Here is a 23463-nt window from a genome sequence, read left to right as displayed (position 1 = left end):
TCAATGAATCAATAAAAATACACATAAGGAAGGCGCTGTTTAAGAGTGACAAGCCAGAGGGTGGCCAGTGACATTCTTCTATTCTGGACAGAATAGAAGACTCTGGACCTGAAAGACCCTTCTATGGGACAAAAGTGCTCAAAGTGCCCTGGAAATTTTTAAGTTAAATTAACTTATTTATTAGAGAGGGGATGGAGTAGGTGGAGGAGAAGAGAGATGCTGTAATGAGTGGGAAGGGACCAAGATTCTGACATCTCAGACATAATATATAAACACTTATGGTTGGCCACAGTGTCCATTTAATTCTTCACATCTTTTGGAGTGGAAGGTACTCCTGTGGTGATGGGGGGGGGGAGATTTGTTCTTCACCCTTCTCTAGACACTCTAGTAGAGCCTTGGTTGGGACAGCATCACTCATGATGTTCTCTGTGTATGAATCCATGCCCAGGCTTCCCCCTTTTATAATGACCAGTTATATGAGAAGTACACACCACCCTGGTTCCCACTGTATTACATATAACATTCCTGTTTGTCTGTGGTTGCAAACTGTCCATTGAAGCCCTTCTTTTAACCTGGCACATAGTGTATGAGTCTATACCAACAATAGCAATTATCGACCCTCCTGCCGTCTATGGTTTTGCAGCAGGGCTTGAAGTGAGGAGCCTCATGCTCCCTCTACACTGTGAGACTAAGCTGGCAACTGAGCATCGCTGAGTCTCTGGATCTTTACCAACAAAACAAAGGTGACAAAGGCTTTTCCAACATGCTTTGTTAGGTACAGCAGACAAATATAAGAAGTTGGGCAGCTATGGCAGCGAGCAAAAAGGGTCATGCCATGACCCACCTTCTTTCCAAACCTGGATATAGGTTCCTCCAGGTTCACTTGAAAGGAGTTGATGCTGACTTACAAACAAACAAACAAACAAACAGCCTTGAGCGAGGGGAGAACTGGGAACCAACACAGAAGGAAGCAAATGGGAGATGTTTGCTTTTGAACTTAGCATTTAAATGACTTCACACATGTCTTCCTTTTTCATGTAGTTGGGATATTTTCCAGATGTGCTTTAATAAAATCATTAGGAGAGAAAAACCACACAACACCAAGTAACAAGAGCCTCTATGCCTAATGTGGACACTTGAGAAATCTTGCAGACTTTATAGTATTTCGAGACAATTGGGAATCAGGTGATGACAACGAAGCTTTTTCAAGGCAGTGCCCTAAGGATGGGGCCAGACCATCTTCTCAGCATCAGCTGACGCTCTCTGTGGATTTCAGCCAAAAGGACACGGAGAGAAAAGTGACCAGAAAATGAGGCTGCAGAGTAGTAGGTGTGAACCTTCATGGAAGGAGCAGGGACTGGGGTGAAAACAGCTAGCTTGGGTGCTGGCTGGGGCCAGGCAGGCTCTGCACTGGGAGTGTCTTGGCAGGGGGAGTCTGCTCCAAGAACAGGGATTAACTGGTCATCAAGTGGTTCCAGCAGACCTTTAGTATAAACTATTGGAGATGTGGAGTGGGAACATTTTTATAAAAACGACAAGTTCATGTGGCTCAAACTAACTTCAGAGAAAACCTCAAATCCTAATCCCTGTACCTATACAGTAGGGGGGCAGTGGCTCTTACCCTGGGAATCCTCAGGATCTTCTAAAGCAGTCTGGGCAGTGTAGACTGAAACTGAAAATTCTGAAGCAGGGCCTCCAGTAGGAGGAACAGCATATGGGCTGCAAAATTTTGTGAGAGACACAGTTCCTGGTGCACCCGTGGGATCCAGGGGTGGCAAAGGCTCCTGGCATCCTTTCTACTCTCTGAGTCTTCTGGGACTCTCTCTAAAGAAGAACAGAGACGTGATCTCAGGGGGCCATTCTGAGCACGGAATGAAATTCTGCCTTGTCCCTTCCCTTAGTGAATGGACATCACTAAGATCCGTGCCTGAGGCGAATCTGTCCCTGCCACTTGTTCAGCTGGAAGAAAAACCGTCTTGCCATCATTTGCATGGCCAGCTCCTATTTAGGGAGACAGCTGCGCTATTTTATCTCTCCTTTTAGCCCTCCCTCACCCATCCCTGCACCTAGACCTCACAGCTTCCCTGGACATTGCAGGGCTTTATTCTTGCTCAGGTCAATAGGCAGAGCTTCTACCACTCACTCATCCAAGTGGTGGGCAAACCAGCCACTTAGAGTGCCTTGCATGTGTGACCAGGGATCCTCAGGGCTTCTCGGTGGGCACTGAGTCTCGAGCTGAGTGTAGGCTCCTCTCGGGTGACCTGGTTTTGCTTGGGGAGGGGACCCACATCTGGCAGAGATGTTCCTCCTTCTACTGGGAATTTCGGCGTTTTTCAACGCCTCGGAAGACTCGTAGAGGGGTGGGCTCCACTGTACATAGGAGGGGAAATCGAGCCTCAAAGAGTCAAGAGCGGTGCCCAAGGTCACGTGGCCCCTCGGGCGTGCGGGATCCCGGGCGCTGAGTTGGGCGCGGACTCTGTCATCCCAGGATCGGGGCTCTTGGGGCTCGCCTGTCGCAGCACCGTTGCAGCGGAGGACCACTGACGGGGCGCGGGCGGGCGCCAGTGCGCAGGCGCGGCGGGCGGGAGGGGACGCGCTCGGGGCGCGCGCGCTGGGCAGCCGGCGCCCCAACTCCGCCCGCCCCGCGCCCCGGCGCCTCGCCGCCCGCCGCCCGCCCGCCCGCCCCGGCGCCGCCGCCCGCGCCCCGGCGCCCCGGGCCGGCGAGGGGCGCGCCCGTGGCCGCGGCCGCTGCATGGCGCTGAGATGGCGGGGGCGCCGCGCGGCCAAGGCGGCGGCGGAGGCGCGGGCGAGCCCGGGGGCGCAGAGCGGGCGGCCGGGCCGGGCGGCCGGCGTGGGTTCCGGGCGTGTGGCGAGGAGTTCGCGTGCCCCGAGCTGGAGGCGCTGTTCCGCGGCTACACGTTGCGGCTGGAGCAGGCGGCCACGCTGAAAGCGCTGGCGGTGCTCAGCCTGCTGGCGGGAACCCTGGCGCTGGCGGAGCTGCTGGGCGCACCGGGGCCAGCGCCCGGCCTCGCCAAGGGGTCGCACCCAGTGCACTGCATCCTTTTCCTGGCGCTGTTCGTGGTCACCAATGTCCGATCCCTGCAGGTGTCCCAGCTGCAGCAGGTCGGTCAGCTGGCGCTGTTCTTCAGCCTCACCTTCGCGCTACTCTGCTGCCCCTTCGCGCTGGGCGGCCCCGCGAGGAGCTCTGCGGGAGGCGCAATGGGCTCGGCGGTCGCCGAGCAGGGGGTTTGGCAACTCCTTTTGGTCACCTTCGTGTCCTATGCCTTGCTGCCCGTGCGCAGCCTACTGGCCATCGGCTTCGGGCTGGTGGTGGCTGCCTCGCACTTACTGGTCACAGCCGCCTTGGTCCCTGCCAAGCGCCCACGTCTCTGGAGGACGGTAAGTGGCACCACGAGTCCCCCATTGGGTTGGAGACACATCTTCCAGCAGCACTGGAGGTGGCAGGAGTTTAACATTCTTCCTGTGGGGAAGATGGGGAAACTGAGGTTCTGAAGGTGGGACGGGTGTTCAAGGTCACTCAGCAAGCTGAAGATGCAGTTGGAGGAGCTAGCACCCTCCACCCGGTGTTTCTTAGGAGATAAGAGTCCCTAGCATCTTTAGAGTGAAGACAAGAGACTGGTGTGTGGTGGTGGTGGTGGTGATGACAGGCCCAAGGTCAGGCAGTAGTTATGTGGCCAAGCGGAGGACCCAAGCCTGATCCACCGCGCTGGGTTGTACCCATGTCCCTCCATAGAGGTACTGAAAAGTGGGAGGGTGCGCGGTCTAAAGGCCAGGCTTCTAAGCTGGCGGAGGGAGCGCATAGCCCATGGGTTTCTCTCCAGCTCGCCTGGAGCGCATCTGGGGCTCGCTTCTCAATTTCGCGGACCCAAGGGAGCAGTTAGTGGGAGGGAAAGCACTCTGAACCCCTCCAGTATCGCTAACCACCCCGCTGTGAGTCCGAATCCTGCCCTGAAGCAGAGGCGTTTACCAAGGTCACACACAGTCTGGTCTCCACAGCTTCTGCTCTCAGCCCTGACCCTGGCTCCATGGAGCCTGAACTTTGTCTCTTTCAACTTGGGCGGGTGAGGTGGCTGCTGGGGCAAGGGCATAGGACTCAACTCCTCTTGAGGATCCTACTGGACCCTAGAGGTTCCTGTTTTCCCATACCACCGCACCCAAGCAGGTGGGAGGTGGACTAGGAGACGGTTCCCAGGAGTTTGGGACCTTCCCCTACTCTGGTCCTGCCCAGGCGTGGCATCTGAGGGAGGGTTTTGTTCTAGGTCTAGCTACAGAGCAGTGGGAGGGAGATGAGAGACAGAAAGATGGGAGAGCCAGCCCATTTAAGGAAAGAAGGTAGCTTGTGTGAGCATATGGGAAGTTGTGGGGGACTGTGCTAGGAGAGAAGAACGTATTTGTGAGAGAGATGGCTGTCAGTCAGCTGTACCTGCTGCCTCTAAGACCAACGCAAATAAACACCCTGACTCTGATGGTCTTAGGGGCCATGATGACAGGTCTACTGCTGAGCATACACTGTAGGGCTGGAGAGACAGCTGTTGGCTGAGGACCAGTGATGGGTTCAATAGGTGCCTTAAAAGGCTGTGTTGTTAATTTTTTTTCTCCTACACAGCCTCTAGGCATTCCTTTTAGAGAAAAGATTAGGGAGGAGTCTACAAAGGTGCCCGTGTCCCTCCCTCTGGGATAGAGGAGCCCTTGTTACTTCAGTGAGGAAGGAAGCCCATTGTGAAAACAAGGATTCTTAGGTAGCTGGTACCCAGGTCTCCCTGTGACTAGCCTCCAATTTGTTATAAATCCCTCTCTCACCAAAACTCAGCCTGTGCCCCGCCTCCCTCTCACCCTCTGTGAGAAGAGGCTGTTTCCCACAGAGATGGTGTGAATGTAAGAAGTCCATAAGGAAAGCATGTGTTGAAAATCTTCTGCCATTTCTAAGGCATTTTATCCTCTGCTCCCTCATCAGCACATAAATGGGGATCAAGTAGGGGAACCTGAGGTAAAGGAGAGCTGGTAGTCCCCAAGGATTTCAAATGTCTTCCCATCATACAATCCTAGGCACCCTGCAGTCTGTTAGTGAACTCTGCCACTTAGTATCTGAGAGGCCTGTACCTTACGGCTGCGGCCACATCCCTTCAGTCCCTGTCACCTCTGCTGCACAGCCTTTTGCTGATGGCTCTGTCTCCTCACCTCCGGATTCTAGGCAGACAGTCCCGGAGAAGGCATGGGGCAAATGTAGAAGGAGTAATGGCAGCAATGCTGCAGGGGTGGCCCATGCTGCATACACAAGGGAGGGATGCCCTTTGAGGGTGTTAGGTCTCCGTGGCAGCCTGCTGAGGCTGAGTCCTGTGAAAGCACCAGCTCAGGTGCACACTCCAGTCTCAGAACCACAGCCTTAGCTACCTGTCAAGGGCAGAGGCTCAGAGCAAACAGACACTCTGTACTGGGGTGCTGAAGTAGGCTCTCGAGGGTCTCCTTACTCTGTCCAGGGGAGCATGTCCCTTCCAGAATGATAGCTCATCTTCAGAAGGGTTCTCAGAGCCTTGGGGGGAGTAGAGGTAGCAGAGCGGGCCGTTTCCTTGGAGTGCTATTGAGGGGAGGGGATTCTTGGGAAGAGTGGGCCTGGGCTTGTCTAACCACTGGCTTGAGACCTCTACCCACAGTGGTCCCCTCCTGCCCTGCCTTTCCTGAGGCTGGAGTAGAGGAGGCAGGCAGGCCTCCATCTACTGGCTCTGAGCTTTCTCCTGTACCCAGTGCTTTTCATAGCCCTGTGTGCTGCTTCTTTCTTCTTTGCTTTTTCCTTTTTTCTTTCCTTGCCTCAGATGAGTCGTTATTACTGTTATTATTTTCTTCTCTTTGAAGTAACCCAGCTCTATTACACTTGTGTGCATTGTGTGTTTTCAATTAAGCTGCCTATCAGGGTGGAGGAAATGGATTTCAGTTTCTGTTGGTTCTTAACCATAGGTTGCCTGCAATGGAAACTAGGATCGCCAAGGAATATGTGCACTCTTGCTTCTGTCTATCATCAAAGCTGTCAGCATCACCCTCTGGGGTGTTCGATGGCTTCAGCCACACACTTTATCCTGTGACGTCTCTGATGTCTCAGGGGTAAGGGCTGAGCTCCTTGGGTGCGCAGGTGTCTTTGAGCATTGAGCAGAGTGGCTCGGGTGCTGGCGTAGATGGATGAAGGTGGGCTTGTGAGGGTCTCCAAGCACTTCCCTGGGCTGGCACAGTCCTGTGCTGGGGTACAGGATGAGCTCTGTGCCTCAGTTTCTCCCACTGTCAATGGAAGCAGTCATTCATCCTACAGTTATATAAGGTAGCTGTGTTTTCTGAGTATCATGTGCAGATTGGGCCTGGCAGGTGTTCCCTGTCCTGTCAGCCATCTTGGAATCAGTGGCATGGATGTTGCCACTTTTGGCTGCTTGAAGCCAGTGATCTGGTAGTTGCTGTCTACCTCTGAGAACCAGAATTGTTTGGCAGTGCTTTCAAAGCTACCAGAGAACACTCTGCCTGTTTTCTGCCAACTACAATGGCAGGAGCAGAGAGTGGCCATACGGGCCATATGGCTGTGGTGGCCCTGTGGCCCGGACTTTGAGCCTTCACTTTGCCTGACAGGCCCCTATGCAGCAGACGAGGTTGAAGGAGCAGGGACCCAGGCCCCAGCATGGACAGAAAGATCAGGGTGGCCCCGGGGAGACTGTTCTCTTGGCTAGGGGCACTTGTCTTCATCTCAGGAGCTGAGTGGGGCAAGGAAAGAACCCTTGCTCTGTAGGACACTGCTTTACAGTGTGAGGGAACATGAATCATAGCTGCCTCTCCTCTGTTCACCCTCACACGCAAGCACGCATGCCCACTCAGAAGTACACCCACCCACTCCCATGCGAGCACCTACACAAATGCTTCATGTGCCCCCTGGCACATTCTCCCACGTACACACTCATGTTCTAATGTAGACACACACACACACAATGTTATATACACACCTACAAATCCACATAAACACACCTCCATCCACACCCAAGCTTGCTGTCACCTTTATGCCTGTGCAAATTCACATGGAAGCACAAACACAAATCAATGCACAATCACACACTGAAGACACCTGGTGCATATACGCACTCCCCAGCATGTACTCTTACACTCATTTTCACAATTGTACACCTGTGCTCACACACCAGCAAACGCATGCACACTTGCATGAGAGCCTCATGTCCTCTGCACATACACATCATCTTCGTGCACACATTCAGGAATGGGTGTACTCTTGCACACACACATGAACACCCAAACATGCCTCTCTCCACATGTGTGCATGCTCATGGCCACTTGTACCACAGGGACTGTTCAAATGCATTTTCTTTAGATACATCAACAGGAGGGAGATGGAGCCCCAAGGAGGGTAGTGTGGGCAGAGTCCCAGCAGTACTTGGGCAGAGTCATTGGTCAGGGCCTCCCTCCTGGACTCTTACTTCCATGACCACAGGTCACTTCTGGGTTTGCATTATAGAGTGAGGGGTCTAAGGTCAGACATCATCTGAATCAGTGAGGTTGTATGTGTCTGTGTGAGGCCAGCGTGCCACAGGGACGGGAGCCAGGGCCTCAGTACTCAGTGAGGAAAGGAGTGGGACCTCCTGCCACTTAAGCCTGGCCAACATGGGCTTGTGTCCTGTGTTCCCCATGCACGCACAGCAGTAGCTCCTTCAGCATGTCCCTCCTGTCATCATCCTTCCTGGGATTCTTTGTTCTTTTTAACCTCCTACTTTCCCAGCCCGCTTCTCAATTGTACAGGGACGGACCTTCTGTGTGTTCTTTTGCTAAGGGGCTCCACCCTTCTACTATGTGCTGTGCTGTAACACCAGTTTTAGGAGGATACTGGGAGTCCAGGGCAGGCTGAAGGCAGCATAGACCCTGAATGATCTGCCCTCCGACTGAAGAAAGGGAGGGCCTGCTTTGATGGCTAAGTTGGGTGTTTGCTCTGCTTTTAGTTGGGAATAAGAAGAAAGCTTGGAGTCATGCTGTTCAGAACTGGAGAGACCCTGTGGGTGTCCACCCAATCTGGCCACCTTCATGGATGTGCACGCTCAAATGCGTATTCATGTATGTGTGTGCATGGGTGCACACTTATGGAAATATTCACAGAGGGATGCATACTTGTGTCTGTGCATATGTCCGTGCTTGAGTGTGCATATGTACATATGAAGAAGAGGTGATAGCCTCCGGAAGATTGGTCAGGTGAACAGGAAGCCACCTATGGTGTGACAGGGCCCCTTGATGTCTCTGCTTCTGCCTCTGAGCTCCACAGAGAAATTCTACGCTAGCAACACATTGTGGATCTTTTACTCTAAGAATGCAAAACAGCCCTGAAATATAGTACAGTGTTTCTGAAAGAGATGCTCCAGCTTTTAGAAGTAGCCTCAACTAAGGCAGTACCTATGCACAGTACATGGCTTGGCTGGCTCCCCAGTGCTCCCCACTGGAGTGCTCTTCTCTTAGCATCAGTGGCTTATCTGCTTGCTCCCATGCCACATGCTTTGTGTGGCGCTCGATCACCTGCTGCTTTTTTCTCCGCTTTGTTGGAGTGCTTGTGATGCTGCCAATAGACAGGAGGGGCATCTTTGCTCACACAGCAGTCCCTGAGTGAGGTATGGCATGTACTTCTTGAACAAGGAACACAACCAGTTTACCGCAGGAACTGAGTTGGAATGCCTGGTTACTTTCCTGTTGTCTGAACTTTAATCACAGTCCTAGGTCAATACTAGACCATCAGTCATCATGGCCCACTTGATCTCTTGACCCTGCACACAGCCCTTTTGGTGCTGTTCCCAGGCAACAGGACCTCTGTTCTGTTTAGTGCTCTTCATAAACCTATATAGTATTTTTATTCTTTGGAGGGTGTCTCCCTTTCTTTGCCTACCTGCATGATCCAGAACCAAGTTGAGAGCCCCAAGCCTGTGGCTACCATGAGAATTATTACGTATGATGCTTCGATGCTTCCCTGCCCACCTGCCAGTGCAGCAGAGAGGGTCTCAGCACCTCCTGTGGGGTGGCATCTACGGGGCATGAATTACCATGCAACCCTGAGAAGCAGCTTTATCAAGTTAACTGTACATTTGGCTGAGCGAGTCTCCTGGAGAGGGGCAGAGACAAGTTCAAGAGACTCTGGAAAGTGGCAGATGGGAGCGAACCAGGAGCAGGGGCAGCCCACACCAGAACATTCTACTCCTGCAGGGAAAAATATGCCACGAGAATTCTGATTGGTCATGGTGGAGGTGTGCTGGGCACCTGCCAATATGAGGATGCTGCGTTGAGGTCACATGTGATGGCAATCCAAGGATGCTTAGCGTGCTTTCCTTGTGCCCTTCCCAGAGGAGGGAGGCATGTCTGCCTGGGAAGGTGACTTGTTGCTGTCTGAAGCAACACAGCCTCGAAAGGGCTGGGAAGCCCCACCCTTTGAACTTCTTGGCATTTTCTCTAATGCTGTATTCCCTGTGGTATGGGGTGGGGGGACGCTAATGGAATGACCATGTATTAAGACTCATTGGTTGAGGCCCCCGCCCCCTTCACTTGTATACACTTTAAAATATTTTCTGAGCACTGAATGGCAGGTAGGGTCTCATCCAAAGACCAGAGCCCAGAGCCCAGAGCTTCGTCTGTGATCTTATCTCTTAATGGCTTCTGCTGGTGTCCTGGTGTCCAAAGAGGCTGGAGGTGCAGCCACATCATAGAGACGGTCATGGGGGATGGGCAAGTTGGAAGTAGAACTGTCCGAGGCTCCAGTGGGTGAATTGAAACCTCCTCTCTGGAAGGCTTAGATGTCCACTGTTTAATGACCCTTGGGCAGGGTGTGTGGAGCTGTGTGGGGAGTGTCTGTCTGTGGTGAGAACTGTCCCTGGTTGCCAAGCCACTTAGAACCTCACCTCTGGCCCTTTGCATCCTACCTTTCCCTCAGCATTCTTGCTGGTAAATGAATCAGCCCTTGTTGCCTCCCTTGGCATCTGAAGATGTGGTCTGAGGGATTTAGGAGAAGAGGTCCCACTTGCTGGGAGAAGGGTACTCTGAGGGTGGTGAGTGCAGCTTCTGTGAGCTCACCTGGGAACCTCTTGGTATTGAGGTACAAAGAGTTAAACAGGATACACTAAGGGGCATGCCTCTGAAGTCCCAGGGGGGAGTCATTTCCTGGCCTGACAGGTTCACGAGTGGGAAACTAGGTGGAAGGAGCTTGTGGGGAGTCACCATATTCTTGTTTTTAAACTTGTTTTTATTTTAACCATGGAAAATTCAGACAATCCCAGAAGCAAGAGACCAGAACCGTGACTCCTAAATTGCCATCAGTATCTCCAGCAAAGATCAGCATTCTGTTGGTCCTCTTTCAAATGATGCTAATTCTAAAGCGTTTACTAATTCAGAACCAGAGAGCGAGTGAGCAATTACATTAATTTAAAAACACACTTGTGCGTGCTGTTGGAAACGCAGGCACAGTTGGAAGAAAGTGACATACAATCAGACCCTGGTGGACACCCATAGGCAGGGACTGGTGGTGTCTAGCTAAGGGGCCCCAGAAGGAGCCAAGAGACTGACCTGCCCCCCCCCAACCCCCACCTGTGAGCGGCTGTACAAGGTGAAGGCTGCCTATGGATTTGCCACTTAATGTGCCTTGGTCTGTGTGGGAGCACTGTGTGGGTTCAGTTCCTTCTCTGAAATGGCAGAGATGCCATAAACCGATGTGAGAGAACACTCCCCAGAGAAGGCCCTGTGCTCATGCTCAGAGAGCCTGTGGTACTCTCTGTCCTCCAGACGGTTTGAATGATGCCTGGGTTTGGTACTTGCTTCAGGGACAGTCCAGAACACCACAGGTTGACAGCTGGAGCAAATTCAGTGGACAGGTTTGCATACTAAATAGGGAGGAGGATAAATATGGGAACCACAGGATGACAGAGGGCCACTCAACTCTATCAAGAGGTCAGAAAAGCCTCTAGGTCAAGGCTGTGGCTGGGGGAGCAATCTTGAGAAGGCGAGCTGTCCGGGGTCGTATGCTGCACACATGACAGGACACGCATTGCACATTTGTGCATGCTGCACAGAGGGCAGGATCCTGGGAGGTGGACCAGGGTCAGGTTAGCCTCCAGCATGTCAAGTATTATTAAGTCTCTTTCTGGAGCATAAGATGTCCGGAGGGGGGTGAGGGGAAGGTGTTGCAGGGAGGCACATCTGTTGTAGGGAGAGTGGTTCTAGTCAGCCTAGGTTGTACTGGTGGCGAGGGTGGATAGAGGTAGGAGGCCCAGAGGCCTCAGGGACAGGAATTGCTGAGGTGAGGGCCAAGAGAAGGGACTCACAGCTCCTGGCCTTGGCTGTATATTGTCTGTGTATGTCTCACAGAGAAGAAGCAGGTGCCTTGAGAGTGTGGGATAATGGTGTCAGGTTGGGGTCAGCCATATCTTCAAGGGTGCTGAGATGGGGTGGGGTTGGTCAGAGTCAGGGCTTTCCCAGGTGTGACCTTCCAGTAGCTGTCCAGTGCCCATCCAGGTCTGATGACTTTCCTCATCTCTTGGGGGTACTGAGTTTTCAACAGTAAGCTCTTCACCTGTGTGGGGGTGTGGCTCGCCACTGCCAAGCTGATGTCTTTGGGCTGACTGACAGGTGCTGCTGAGACTCCTCCCCCTTGAGTTGCTCTCTTCTGTCTTCTTTGTCCTTCCTGTGCTCTTTGAGGGCAGATGATGCTACGTCCTCTTCTTTGGGGAGTAGGGAATTAACCTCTGAGACACAGGGTAGCCATGAGTGTTTGGGAATGCTTGCCCGTGGCTGCCATCCTGTTTCAGTTAGCCATTGATTTCTGTCAGCGTGACTCTTTTTACACTTGGCTTGTAACTCAATACCACTTGGTTTTGTTGCTCATGTGGTCCTAATATGGCTGCTTGGAGCCCTTTTGTGTACTCTTGCATTGTGCTCTGGCATATGCTCCCCACCATCTCCAGTGATGTTTTCATGCCTCTTCCTTACTCTGTGTCATGAAGAGTGCTCCAGACTCGTTCATAATATATGCTCTGTCCCAGTCTGAGAATCAGCTCTTCCAGCCAGGGATCCTTTCTGCTTGTTTGAGATAGGGTCTCACTATAGTCTGGGCTAGACTTGGATTGCCATCCTCCTGCCTCAGTCTCCTGGGATTACAGGTGTATCACCACACCTGGCTGAGCCTTGGTTTTCCTCAGAGGTTCTCGTTTGAGGCCACCGCCTGAGCTCCGGGTCCCCTTGTTGTTTCTGTCATCAGTGCTAACAGATTTGCAAGAATGAACATTCCTGTAAATATTGTATTTGAGCCCATCTGTTTCTGAGTTAAGCCTGGTTCATCCTGATACCTCCAAGTCTATTGTGTTCCTCCATGGACAACCCCGACTCCCCCTTTGCCCACACATAACCCCTTCCTGTGCTGAGGGAGCTGGCTGTGATGTTTTGAGCACGCTGGGCAAGCAGATGCCGATCGATCCTGGTCCCTTTCTTTCCTGGAACCTGCTGCATCTGTGGCTTTGAGGGATTCTGGGTTCCTGGGAGATCCTCTTCTCTGGATTCAACCAGGGGCTATGAATCCTTCTGAACTTATTTGCAGTGGATCTTCAGGGTCTGGTGCCAGCACGCTCTGCATCTTAACAGGGAGATGACTGGTTCCTTGCAGTTAATTTGGTTATGATTTCTGTGGGGGTAAATACCGATTCAGATGCAGGGTCTACCCCCATCACTGGGGTATTATTCAGGTAGGGGCTGATGCAGGGGATTGTGCACATGCTGCAGCACCTGGGAAACCCTGTCTTCTTCCTTGCCCTCATTGTGTCTGTCTGAAGAATGGGGTCAGTGGCACACAGTGAGTTGTGGATGCAGGGAGAATGTGGAGCACTTATAAGAGCTGGCCCTGTTCTCACAGACCCAGCTGGCTGTGCTGTGCCATGTGCCGACCTTCTGCCTGACTGGGCGGAGTTCATGAGGAATATTTCATGACATCCCATGAGATTAGCATGATGGCTGTATTTGGTGTGGAATTTTCATATGTGTATAGAGAGATTGGGGCTTTGGAAACAAGAATAGCTGAGAGGTCTCGGGTATAGCACCCATCCTTGCCACACAGGATTTGAGACAGAGGCCGAATCTACAGACAGAATCTCGGAAGGGATCAGAAGGGAAAACAAAAAATATCTACAAGTGAAGAGGAGAAAAGGGCTAATTTAAAAGGATTAGAATGTGACTGGGTAGAAGGCCAGAGAGAATACACTGAGACCTGAGGCCGGAAGCCTTGGCTTCTCAGTCTGCTTGGCTGCAGTGGCCACAAGGTCAACATGGGCAGTGACAGTGGGTCCGGATGCCTTCAGGGAGTGTGGAGGTGGGATGGGAACCAGCACCCCACCCCTGCTGAAAAGATTCCGTAGCCCTGTCTGTAATAATCTCACAATGATTGTAAGCCACTTCCCTCTTACCATTATGAGGAATTATTCAGCCATATTGCCAGTTCCATACACTGGGCAATGTGTCTCTTCGGTCCAAATGCCCCTTTGGACAGAGGTTGAGAAAGCTTCATGGGGAGAACTGAGAATCACTGACCCCATGGATAGCGTAGGTGGTGAGTTTGTGTCAGCAGGTGAATGCAATTGTATCACTGTCCAATAAGAGGAATGGGGGTGGGGTTCTAGGGCTAGCTAGGTGGGCCAGGCCTAGGCAGGTGAGAGGCATTTAGCAGATGTCCCTTAGTCTTCCTGAGGAGTCACTTTCCCCCTTATAAGCCCTTCTCCACACATCTTCTCCATGGGGCAGTCAGACCCACTGATCTCCTTCCCTTGGTGGCTGGCAGGAAGAACTGTAGCGTCTTGTAAAATTTTGACTTCCCCGATGGTGCTGCCTTCCAGATGTCCTAAGGGTAGTTGGGCATACTTCTCTTCCAGAGCAGGCAGATTTTTAGCTAGTGATCATGGAGAGGGGAGCTTCTCACTTCTGATGGTGAGAAGCCAGGGATCTCCCAGGGATGCCCCTGTGCTGTGAGAGAGATGGGTAGCCAGCTCATTCTCACAGTCTTCCCCTGCTGTGGACAAGGGCTCTGATGTGGTTAGGGAGGAAGGGGTGGTCCGTGAGGCCTAGCACCTGACAAGTGAATGAACTGGCTTTCACCTCTTCCACCCACTCTCAGTCACACACCCTTAATCTGAGCTTACGTGTTCCTAGTGGACGTCATGGGAGAAAAGAAGACACGATGTGGACAGATCTCAGAAGGGAAGCTTTACTTGTAGTTTTTACTTTAAGGAGTGGTGTCTAGCTGGGCGGTGGTGGCGCACACCTTTAATCCCAGCACTTGGGAGGCAGAGGCAGGCGAATTTCTGAGTTCAAGGCCAGCCTGGTCTACAGAGTGAGTTCCAGGACAGCCTGGGCTATACAGAGAAACCCTGTCTTGGGGTGTTGGGGGAAAGGGAGTGGTGGCAGCCTCTTGGCAGGCCCTTCCCTTGGGCTTACTAGCTCAGCAGATAGCATGGCTCTTCCTCTGGCCTTGGCCTATTGCAAGTTCCCCTGATGGTCAGGGGTTAGTCACGTGTCCCATTGGTGCCCAATCCCCCACATTGTCCTGAAAGATGCTGTTATCATTCAGGCCCATCTGCCTGGTCCCTCAAACCTCAGCTTTGGCTCTTGTCCTGTCTTGAGGACAAGGGGAGGGTGACACTGTACCATCTATCTTGTGACTCTGAGCATCTCCTACAGGGTCATCTTTGTAATGGCTATGATGTCCAAACCAGTGTGTGCTGTGGACTTTCATGTTCTGTCTACCCAGTATCCAGATCCAGAGATGTTACTATAGCCTTGAGCCTGGGGTTCCAGTTTTGCATTTGCGACTCAGTGTTCAGTGGCTTTAGAAGGTTTGATAGACAGTTGTGTAGCTTTGTCTTTTTGCAGGACTCCTAACAGTGGGAGCAGGGGCTGTCTCTGACTCTGTTGCTTGCTTTTGGGAGCCTTTCTTCTTATTGCTTGCCTCATCAAGCCTCAATAGAAGAGGTGGCTAGTCTTACTGCAACTTGATATGCCATGGATAGTTGATGACCATGGGAGGCCTGCCCTTTTCTGAGGAGAAAAGGGTGAGGAGTGGATGGAGAGAACAGGGAAGTGGGAGCAGGGACTAGGGGGAGAGGAGTGAGGGGAAACCTCAGATGGGATGTAAGAGGAGGAGGAGAAGGAAGAGGAGGAAGAAGAGGAAGATGAGGAAGAAGAGGAGGAAGATGAGGAAGAGGAAGATGAGAAGGAAGAGGAGGAAGATGAGGAGGAGGAGGAAGAGGAGGAGGAAGAGGAAGAGAAGGAGGAAGAAGAAGAGGAGGAGGAGGAAGAGGAAGAGGAGGAGGAAGAAGAGGAGGAAGAGGAGGAAGAAGAGGAAGAGGAGGAGGAGGAAGAGGAGGAAGAAGAGGAGGAGGAGGAAGAGTAAGAGGAAGAGGAGGAGGAAGAAGAGGAAGAAGAGGAAGAGGAGGAAGAAGAGGAGGAGGAGGAAAGAGAAGAGGAGGAAGAAAAAGAGAAGGAGGAGGAAGAGGAAGAGGAGGAAGAGGAAGAAGAGGAAGAGGAAGAGGAAGAGGAGAGGGAGGAAAAAGAGGAAGAGGAGGAGGAGGAGAGGGTTTGATAGATATTGGCAGGCCTTGCTCAGGGTTTTGTGAGCCCTAGAAACAGCAGACCTGGCCCTTGAGCTGAGTCCTGTACCATTGTTTACCACCTTAAGCGCTTTCCAGAGAGCTCTACCACCCCCTCCCTCGGGAAGTTGGTGACATTGGTTGTCTTTGCTGTTTGTATCATGTACCCTCCCACAACTCCTGGTCTGGGAAGTCACTCCTTGTACTTAATGTGTTTTCCTCTAGTTGAGTGATTTACCCGACTTCCTGTGAGTTGGAAGAGTCACAGTGATGCTGTTGGAATAGCCTGTATTACTAAGCACATGGCCCAGTGAATCTCCCAGGGGATGAGTAGGTGCCAAGAGGAAGTAACGCACAGCGGGGTTGGGCTTGAGTATAGCTACTGAGGACACAGAGGACACTCTTGTTCTTATCTTTAGTGAATTCTGTGATGTTAGGGTCACAGTGAGATTCTCAGGATCACATGGTGAGGTCAGGGTCACAGTGAGATGCTCTCTCTAATATGTTTCTAGAGTACCTATGACCACCACTGGTTTATGGCTTTGAGATACAAAACTTTATTTATGACAGATGAAATTCATGAAGTTAGAGGTACCAAACCAGAAGGGATTTCATGTTTGATGACAAAGCAAGGGTGTAAGTAATTAGAGGATGATTGCAAAAGCAGATTAAAGAACTTGTCTGGTTACAGTCTCACCATTACCTTATTTGGTACACCCCACCAGAAGGTGCCAGCAACACAGCTGTAAATTAACTGCTGCTTCCTGTGCTTGGACTCACGCTCTCATTTTCATTAGTAAGGCATTTGCCACGGACAACCCACTGTCAGGCTTGCTCGTGCTTGTACATCAAGTCAAGGTTAAGGTCACTCGTGAGACCTGGATGCTTTAAGACAGTCTCAACTTCTTGTCCTCATTTTGAATTACTTTGGAAGAGTTCTTTTCACACAACCTCAGTTTGAAGATGCCCAGATCCTTCTCTGCTGCCCCAATCTGTCCTCTATGGTGTCCCAGGCTGGATCTCCCACCTATTCCCAGGTCAGCTTTCAGGACCCAAGGCTGTCTCAGACCCAGTCGAATCTACTGTAACCCTTCCTGGTCAGGACATCTCTGCAGTCTCCCAGCAGCTGTCAGGAGACATTTACACTAGCCTTTGCCCTTGTTCTGTGTGTGTAGAGGATGGTACAGCCATGGCTGGACTCCTTGAGGGTAATCAATGAGGAATGGTAGCATTCTAAGCCTGCATCCTCCTCCTCCCTCATGAAGAGGTAAAAATGCTGGGTTTAATCAGGTAGAAGTTGTACACATTAGCAACTGACAGACCCATATCACCTTGGGTTGGGTAGGCATCCCCTGCTGTAAGGGCTAGCATGCTCCTCTGTGGTTCAAAACAAACATCTCTGTCCAACTCTGGTCCTGTGGTCTGCTCGGCACTGGGACAGGTCAGGGGAAGAGACCTTTGGGGGAAGTAGGCAAGGCTGATGTCTGGGGTCTGACTTGAGTTCTTTGGCCACTGCCAGTTTGCATCGTCTTCTGGTTCTGTGGGATCTTGACTAGAGCTGGGTTGGGGGCACACGCTGTATTCCTGAGCTCCTAGCTAACCAAACTGGTAGTGTCCCTCTGGCCTTCAAAGAAGGCATAAGAATCTGAGCTCCCCTCAGGCCCCTCCTCAGCCTGGCTGTTACTGTGGAAGGAGTTGATTACAGAGCAGGGTCTTCTTATGTGGTAGTTTACTTTGTGCCCAAATCAATGACTTGAGTTCCATTTTTGCCAAGTTATCTCCATTGAATCTTACTAGCATGTTCCATGTAGTACTGAAAGCAGCCATTTCATATTCTTAGGCAGTAGATGTATTGTTGTGGTGGGACTATCATAGCAGAGTGCCACAGTGTGTGTGTGTGTGTGTGTGTGTGTGTGTGTGTGTGTGTGTGTGTAGGGGATGGTGGTTCATATAACAGAAACCTATGTTCTCACATCTCTGGAGGCTAAGATCTACGGTCAAGGTGGGGGCAGGGCTGGCTGAATTGGGACTCATACTAATGATCTCATTTTACCTTAATTATTGCTTTTAAGGATCTGTCTTTAAATATAGTTAGGCTCTGAGGTCTTCCAAGATCAAGTATAAACATGATCAATAAAAAACATGTAAAATTGGGAGGGGTAAAATTTAGCCTTGATGGAGCTGCCCCTCAATCCCTGACATGCTGGAACATTGCTGTCTGTTGTTGTGGGCAGAGGTGTGTTTCTGCCCCATGTGCCTCCTGCTCTGCTTCACTGTGGGTCTGTCTGGGCAGTGCATAGATATCCCTGGGTGACTGTGAGTTTGGAGCTAGCTGAGGGATTATTGGAGGGCCTCTGTGGGCTTCCATGGTGGCCCAGGCCCTCCAGCACCAGACTAGCCCGGACGGACCCTACATCTGCACCCGTTCTCTCCCTACAGCTTGGTGCCAATGCCCTGCTCTTCTTCAGTGTGAACATGTATGGTGTCTTCGTGCGGATCTTGACAGAGCGCTCCCAGAGGAAGGCTTTCCTGCAGGCTCGAAACTGCATTGAGGACCGGCTGAGGCTGGAGGATGAGAATGAGAAGCAGGTCAGTGTGTTCAGTACACCGTGGCCCTTTGCCCAGCTCTGCCCCTCTCCTAGCTGAAATTTGATATGTGTATTATCTAATAAAGGGCAGTCATTGTTGTGATAGGCCTTCTTCTCTTCTGAGTCTCAGTCTGTTCTAATGGCAGGCCTGCAATGCTCAATGCTCCGTGGTAGTACCTGGGAAAGAGAGAGGAATCTGATGAGCAGACAGCCTGGGCTTGAGTCTCTGAAGGAGCTGAGCTGCTTGTAGGCTGTGGATAGTTGTGGGTGGCATGTGGGCGTCTCATCTTTCTGATGCACCTGTAGTGGGTTTACCCAGGCTTGGGAGGAGGGAGTCCTGGCATAACTTAGCTGAACATAAACGTGCAGCTGGCCTGGTCTCCAGCATTCAACTTCCTTATCCTGAGAACCCTCCTTTGCAGTGGTCTGCTGAGGCAGTGTGACTTGTCACCCTATTCTGTAGATGCAGTTGGCCAGCAGGAACATCAGTCCCATTGTCCCACTATGGCTTGCCGTCTGTGTGTCCTTGTCTGGTGTAGGGAGGAAACTTGGCCCACTGGGTGAGCTAAGAAAAGGTGACTCAAGGAAATCTAAAAGTGAAGCCTGGTACATCATGGGTTCCTTTACCAGAAGAATCCAGAATCTTCTTTCATTTTGGGGCTCACAGGTACTCTGTATACCTCATAGTGGTTGTCCAGGCTATAGGACAGAATATCCATTTCTCAACTGTTTTTAAAAATTTCCTCATAAATAAAAGATATTATTACACCCACGTTAATTTTAAAACATTTCTTCTCATGTCTGACACTGTAATGAAATCTAGTATTTCTAGCAAAGGTTGGATATAATTGAAGAATAAATTGCATATGTATTTTTAGATCACATGTGTGCTAATGAGTGTATGTCATGTGGATCAGCATATGGAGGGCAATGTTTGTGTGCATGGGTGTGCTCATGCCTGTGGAAATGCATATGTGGATACATATACATTTGTATACACCTTGGCACACATGGAACTATAGGAATGTCTGTATGTGTACATGTGTTGGTGTGGATATCCATGTATAGGCATATTTGTGTCCATGTCCATCTATAATGTGTGTGTTGTATACTGTATATGTAAATATGTGATCCAGACATCTCCAGAGGGTTTCTCCTTGGCCTCTAGAGTCACCATAGGTATTTCCAATACCACTATGTGTGTAGCTTTTTGATTTTTTTTTTTTTTGACACAGGACCTTGCTATGTAGCCCAAGCTGGCCTTGAGCTCTTGAGACTCATGCCTCAGCCCCTCAAATGTTGGAAATGTACTCAAGCAATACAGCACCTAGCTTGTGCTTGGCTTCATTACCTCACATGGTTGGGAAGTGGATCTTCTGGAAATCTTCTTGTTTCCCTATAGGCATGCTGCAGGGTTGAAGCTGTAGGCTTTTCTGTGGGCCACACTTGGGTATGTTCCTGAACTAGGCATGTTTGCGTGTGTTTCTTAAGGAGCCCCTTGGTTCTCTCTGGTTGACTCTCACTTTCATCTTCTGGTCAGTGTTTTCCTACATCATCTGCTTTGGTCCGATTTCATTTCCCTCTTATGTTTGCTGCCTTTTCTACTGATCACCTTGCTTCCCAGCATTTTTCCTTTCATATTTTTTTTCCTCATGGCTACAAAGGTTATTTATCTTATGAAGATATTTAATTATATCTTGATCAATCTGTATTAATTTGGTATGGCAATGTAAGGGGTTGCAGTGTGATATTGCCATGAGCACATGCAGGATGCACCAGTCAAAGTCACGACAGTTAGCATTTCTTTCCTGGCCATTTCTTTATCTCAAAGTCCCAGCACTTCTCTCTTCTATGTTTTCATAAAATATGCAGTAGGTTGTGAAGTCGTCACTCCACTATGCTAGGAACGCCAAAACTCCTCTCATCCCACTGTGTTTTGGCACCTATTTCCCAAGCTCCATCAGTAACCCACCTCCCACCCTCTGGCCGACACCATTCTGCATTCATGTTGGCTTGTCTTAGCTTCTATTCATGAGAGAGATCGAACATACAGTGTATATAGTCTTCCAGGGTCTAGTGCTGGTTTATTTAGCCTGACCCAGTGCCTTCCCTGGTTCTGTTCCTTTTGCAGATGGCATGATTGTGTTCTTTCCCATGGCTGAATAATAGTCATATTCTTGATCCCTTCAGCCACTGGTAGTCACCTTGGCTGCTTCCCTGACTTGGCTCTTGGGACTGGTGCTGTGTTAAGCTTCTGTGTCATCGTTGCTTGAGCATCACCTCTGTTGGTTTTGCAGCAGCCCTGAGAACAAGGCTGATTCCAGCTCTATGGATGAGGAAGGCAGATGAGGGGAAAGGAGTTCAGTGCCTGTGGAACCTGGGTTCTTAAGAAGGACATTTCCATCGGGTAGTGTCATCAACCTCTTTAACCGGGTTAATGCCATTCACTTCTAAGGGTTCGTCTTCATGCGTGATCTTTTTAATAATTTAATTTAATTTTTTTACATATTCACTTTAAATCCCATTCACTGTCCCCTCCCAGTCACCCTCTCCTACAATCCTTCCTCACACTCTTCTCTTCTTGGTATTTATCCCCCGACCATGGCATATCAAGTCTCTGCAGGGCTGGATGCATCTTCTCCCACTGAGGCCAGACAAGGCAGCCTAGCTAGAAGAACATCTTCCACAGATAGGCAACAGCTTTTGGGGTAGCCCCTCCTCCAGTTATGTGGGACTCACATAGAGACCAAGCTGTACATCTGCTACATATGTGCAGAGAAGCCTAGGTCTAGCCCATGTGTGCTCTTTGATTAGTGGTTCCGCCTCTGAGAGCCTCAAGGGTCCAGGTTAGTTGACTCTTGGTCTTCCTTTGGAGTACCTATCGTCTTGGGGCCCTCAATCCTTTGCCAACGCTTCCCCAAGCTCCATCCACTGTTTGGCTGTGGGTCTCTGCATCCATCTGATTCAGCTGCTGGGTGGAGCCTCTCAGAGGACATCCATGCTAGACTCCTGTCTGCGAGCATAGCAGAGTATCATTAATAGTGCCATGTATATTCTTTAATGACACAGTTGCAACTTCATCTATAGACCCTCATTTTCTGTGCTGTGCCTTGACATTTTGCTTAGGTACAGGCATACATGTTGTGCCTTGAGTGGATTGCTCTTTGTGCCTTGCTCCAGCGGTCTCTACCACTGGAATTTAGACTCTGTGTTTTAAGAAGCCCTTTCTTCAAGCAGTCGTCCAGATTTCAAGTATTTCCTTACTGTGATAGCAGTGTGAACTTGACATTGCCTGGAGTGTTTTTCTCAGTGGGATGCACCTTTATTTCTTTAAGTAGTACCTGATTATAGTCTACCCTGAGGCACTGGTACCCTGGGTGTTCTAGGGCCACCCCATCAGCCACCCCAGGGGACTTCAATTAGCAGGCTTTGCCAGTCCTTGGGACTTGGAGCTTACATTGATTGTGAACTCCAGGCTTACAACGTGGCTCTAGTAGGGAATCCTGGTGCGGGGGTGGGGGTGTTCTGTATCATCTGTAGGAAATGGTAAAATGTTGTTCAGAAGGTCTGAGCTGATGGAGCTTCAGGGATGGAGCATAGGCAGAGACACCAGTGAGGCACTGCAGTGGGTACAGTGTCTCAAGACCTCCTGTGTCCTCCGCTCATAGTAGAACAGGAGGCTGAACTGGTCGTGAACCACTGCTTGGGGGAGGGTCTTGCACCATGGCAACCACGAGGGCCAGACAGCAAGGTCGCTGGCATAGGCAGGAGACATGGAGACATGGAATGGGTGAGGTGTCGGTGCCTAGGCAAGCTTTGGGATGCAGCAGGGTTAACTACCAGGGGTTTAGAGAACTTAATTTCCTTCTTCCCTGGGGTAGAGTCTGTAACTGAGGGTGCCTGGCAAGGAGAAGATTGGGCTCTGCTCTCAAAGCAGGTGTTGCATTCAAAAGACCATGTGGCCTGTGGCTGCCAGATATGCTGTGTGTCTGCGGCCACCAGAAAGAGCATGTGTGTCTGTGGTCCATCTTGACCATCTGGCTCTATAAAGGGCAGAGTGCTGGGCTACTGTTCTAAAACACAAACCTCTGTGTGACTGTCCTCCCGTTGGCTTACTCCCTCCCTGCCCCCCATTTTGTCTCAGGGACTTGTGGAACAGACAGAAATCACAGAGACGTTAGTGACCACGACCCACACAGTTGCTCAGGGCTGTACTGTGGGCTCATTCCTTTTCCACTGTCTTCAGATTAGTCACCTTGATCCTGTCGCCATAGCTGCTCTTAGGCAAGCTCAGTTACTTTCTCCTGTGCTGGCAGTGCATGCTGCCCCTGCCACTGTGCAAATCTCGAGTGGCCTGGGTGGTGGTGCCCCATGAGAATTTGCCATGTGGGACCACTAAAGTATCCAGTACCTACTTAGACTGTGCTTTTTGCCCCAGCCTCATGAAGTAGGACTGTTAAACGCAGCTGATGGGAACCTGTGTTGTCTGAGGCGGGCCGAGACGTTTTTTCTGCTGATGCTATCAAGCTAGGCTCCTCACGTTATTTTAGGGTGCGAGGCCTCCATCACCCGAATCAGCAGAATGTGGTTCATTCTGCTTTAAAGAAAGTATGAAAGCAGTTTATTTTGAAGCAAAGATAAATGACCAAGGCCAAGATGGGATTTAATATGGACAGACATGCTTCGTCATGAAAGAATTTACATGCACTTGTGTAGCCATAAAACAACAGAGAATTGTAAGTCAGTGAATTAAAAAAGTACGATTGTGAACAGTCTCAGGTAGGCAGGCAACAGCCACATGGGGACATCTTAACTGGAGTGCTCTTAGCTTGCTTAAACTTTGCACTCCTTCTGAGATGTTTACCCAACCATCATGAGAATTTTAGGCAATAGACGTAGGTTAAAGGTAAGTTGCTGTTTCTCTAAAGAACCAGATAGCCCAGGGTAATTTTGGCTCTCATTCTGCAACATTCCAACTCCCCAGTGACAATGCCCTTTAGTCTTCAGCAGAGAAGCAGCATCTTTGGAAAGCTTTGGCCCTGCATGGAAGAATGTGCTAGGAGCTATTTCTGTCTTCTCTGAATCCTCTTTGAGGAGTGTGTGTGTGTGTGTGTATGTGTGTGTGTGTGTGTGTGTGTGTGTGTGTGTATGTGTGTGTCAGCACACACACACACACACACACACACAGAGAGAGAGAGAGAAAGAGAGAGAGAGAGAGAGAGAGAGAG

General features: G+C 50.6%; 1 protein-coding gene and 1 long non-coding RNA gene across 2 annotated transcripts in view; one reads left to right on the top strand and one right to left on the bottom strand.

Annotated features, from left to right (window-relative positions):
* Positions 1–1041: 1041 nt before the first annotated feature.
* On the bottom strand, positions 1042–2540 carry LOC116070547. Its single transcript, XR_004110458.1, has 3 exons — positions 2289–2540; positions 1622–1824; positions 1042–1263 (listed from the first exon to the last, which is right to left on the bottom strand). It is a non-coding gene; the product is annotated as an uncharacterized LOC116070547 (long non-coding RNA).
* Positions 2541–2763: 223 nt separating this feature from the next.
* The window catches only part of Adcy1 (adenylate cyclase 1), a 118326-nt gene continuing 97626 nt past the window's right edge, over positions 2764–23463 (top strand). The window contains exons 1-2 of the mRNA XM_031339480.1: positions 2764–3399; positions 18087–18236. Of these exons, the coding sequence (XP_031195340.1) occupies positions 2764–3399; positions 18087–18236 (786 nt within the window). The remainder of the gene's footprint in view (positions 3400–18086; positions 18237–23463) is intronic.

The sequence above is a fragment of the Mastomys coucha genome, unplaced genomic scaffold, assembly GCF_008632895.1.
Source record: "Mastomys coucha isolate ucsf_1 unplaced genomic scaffold, UCSF_Mcou_1 pScaffold22, whole genome shotgun sequence".
Lineage (NCBI taxonomy): Eukaryota > Metazoa > Chordata > Mammalia > Rodentia > Muridae > Mastomys > Mastomys coucha.
Note: the sequence above shows the minus strand (reverse complement) of the source record. Positions and strands in the feature narration are given on the sequence as shown.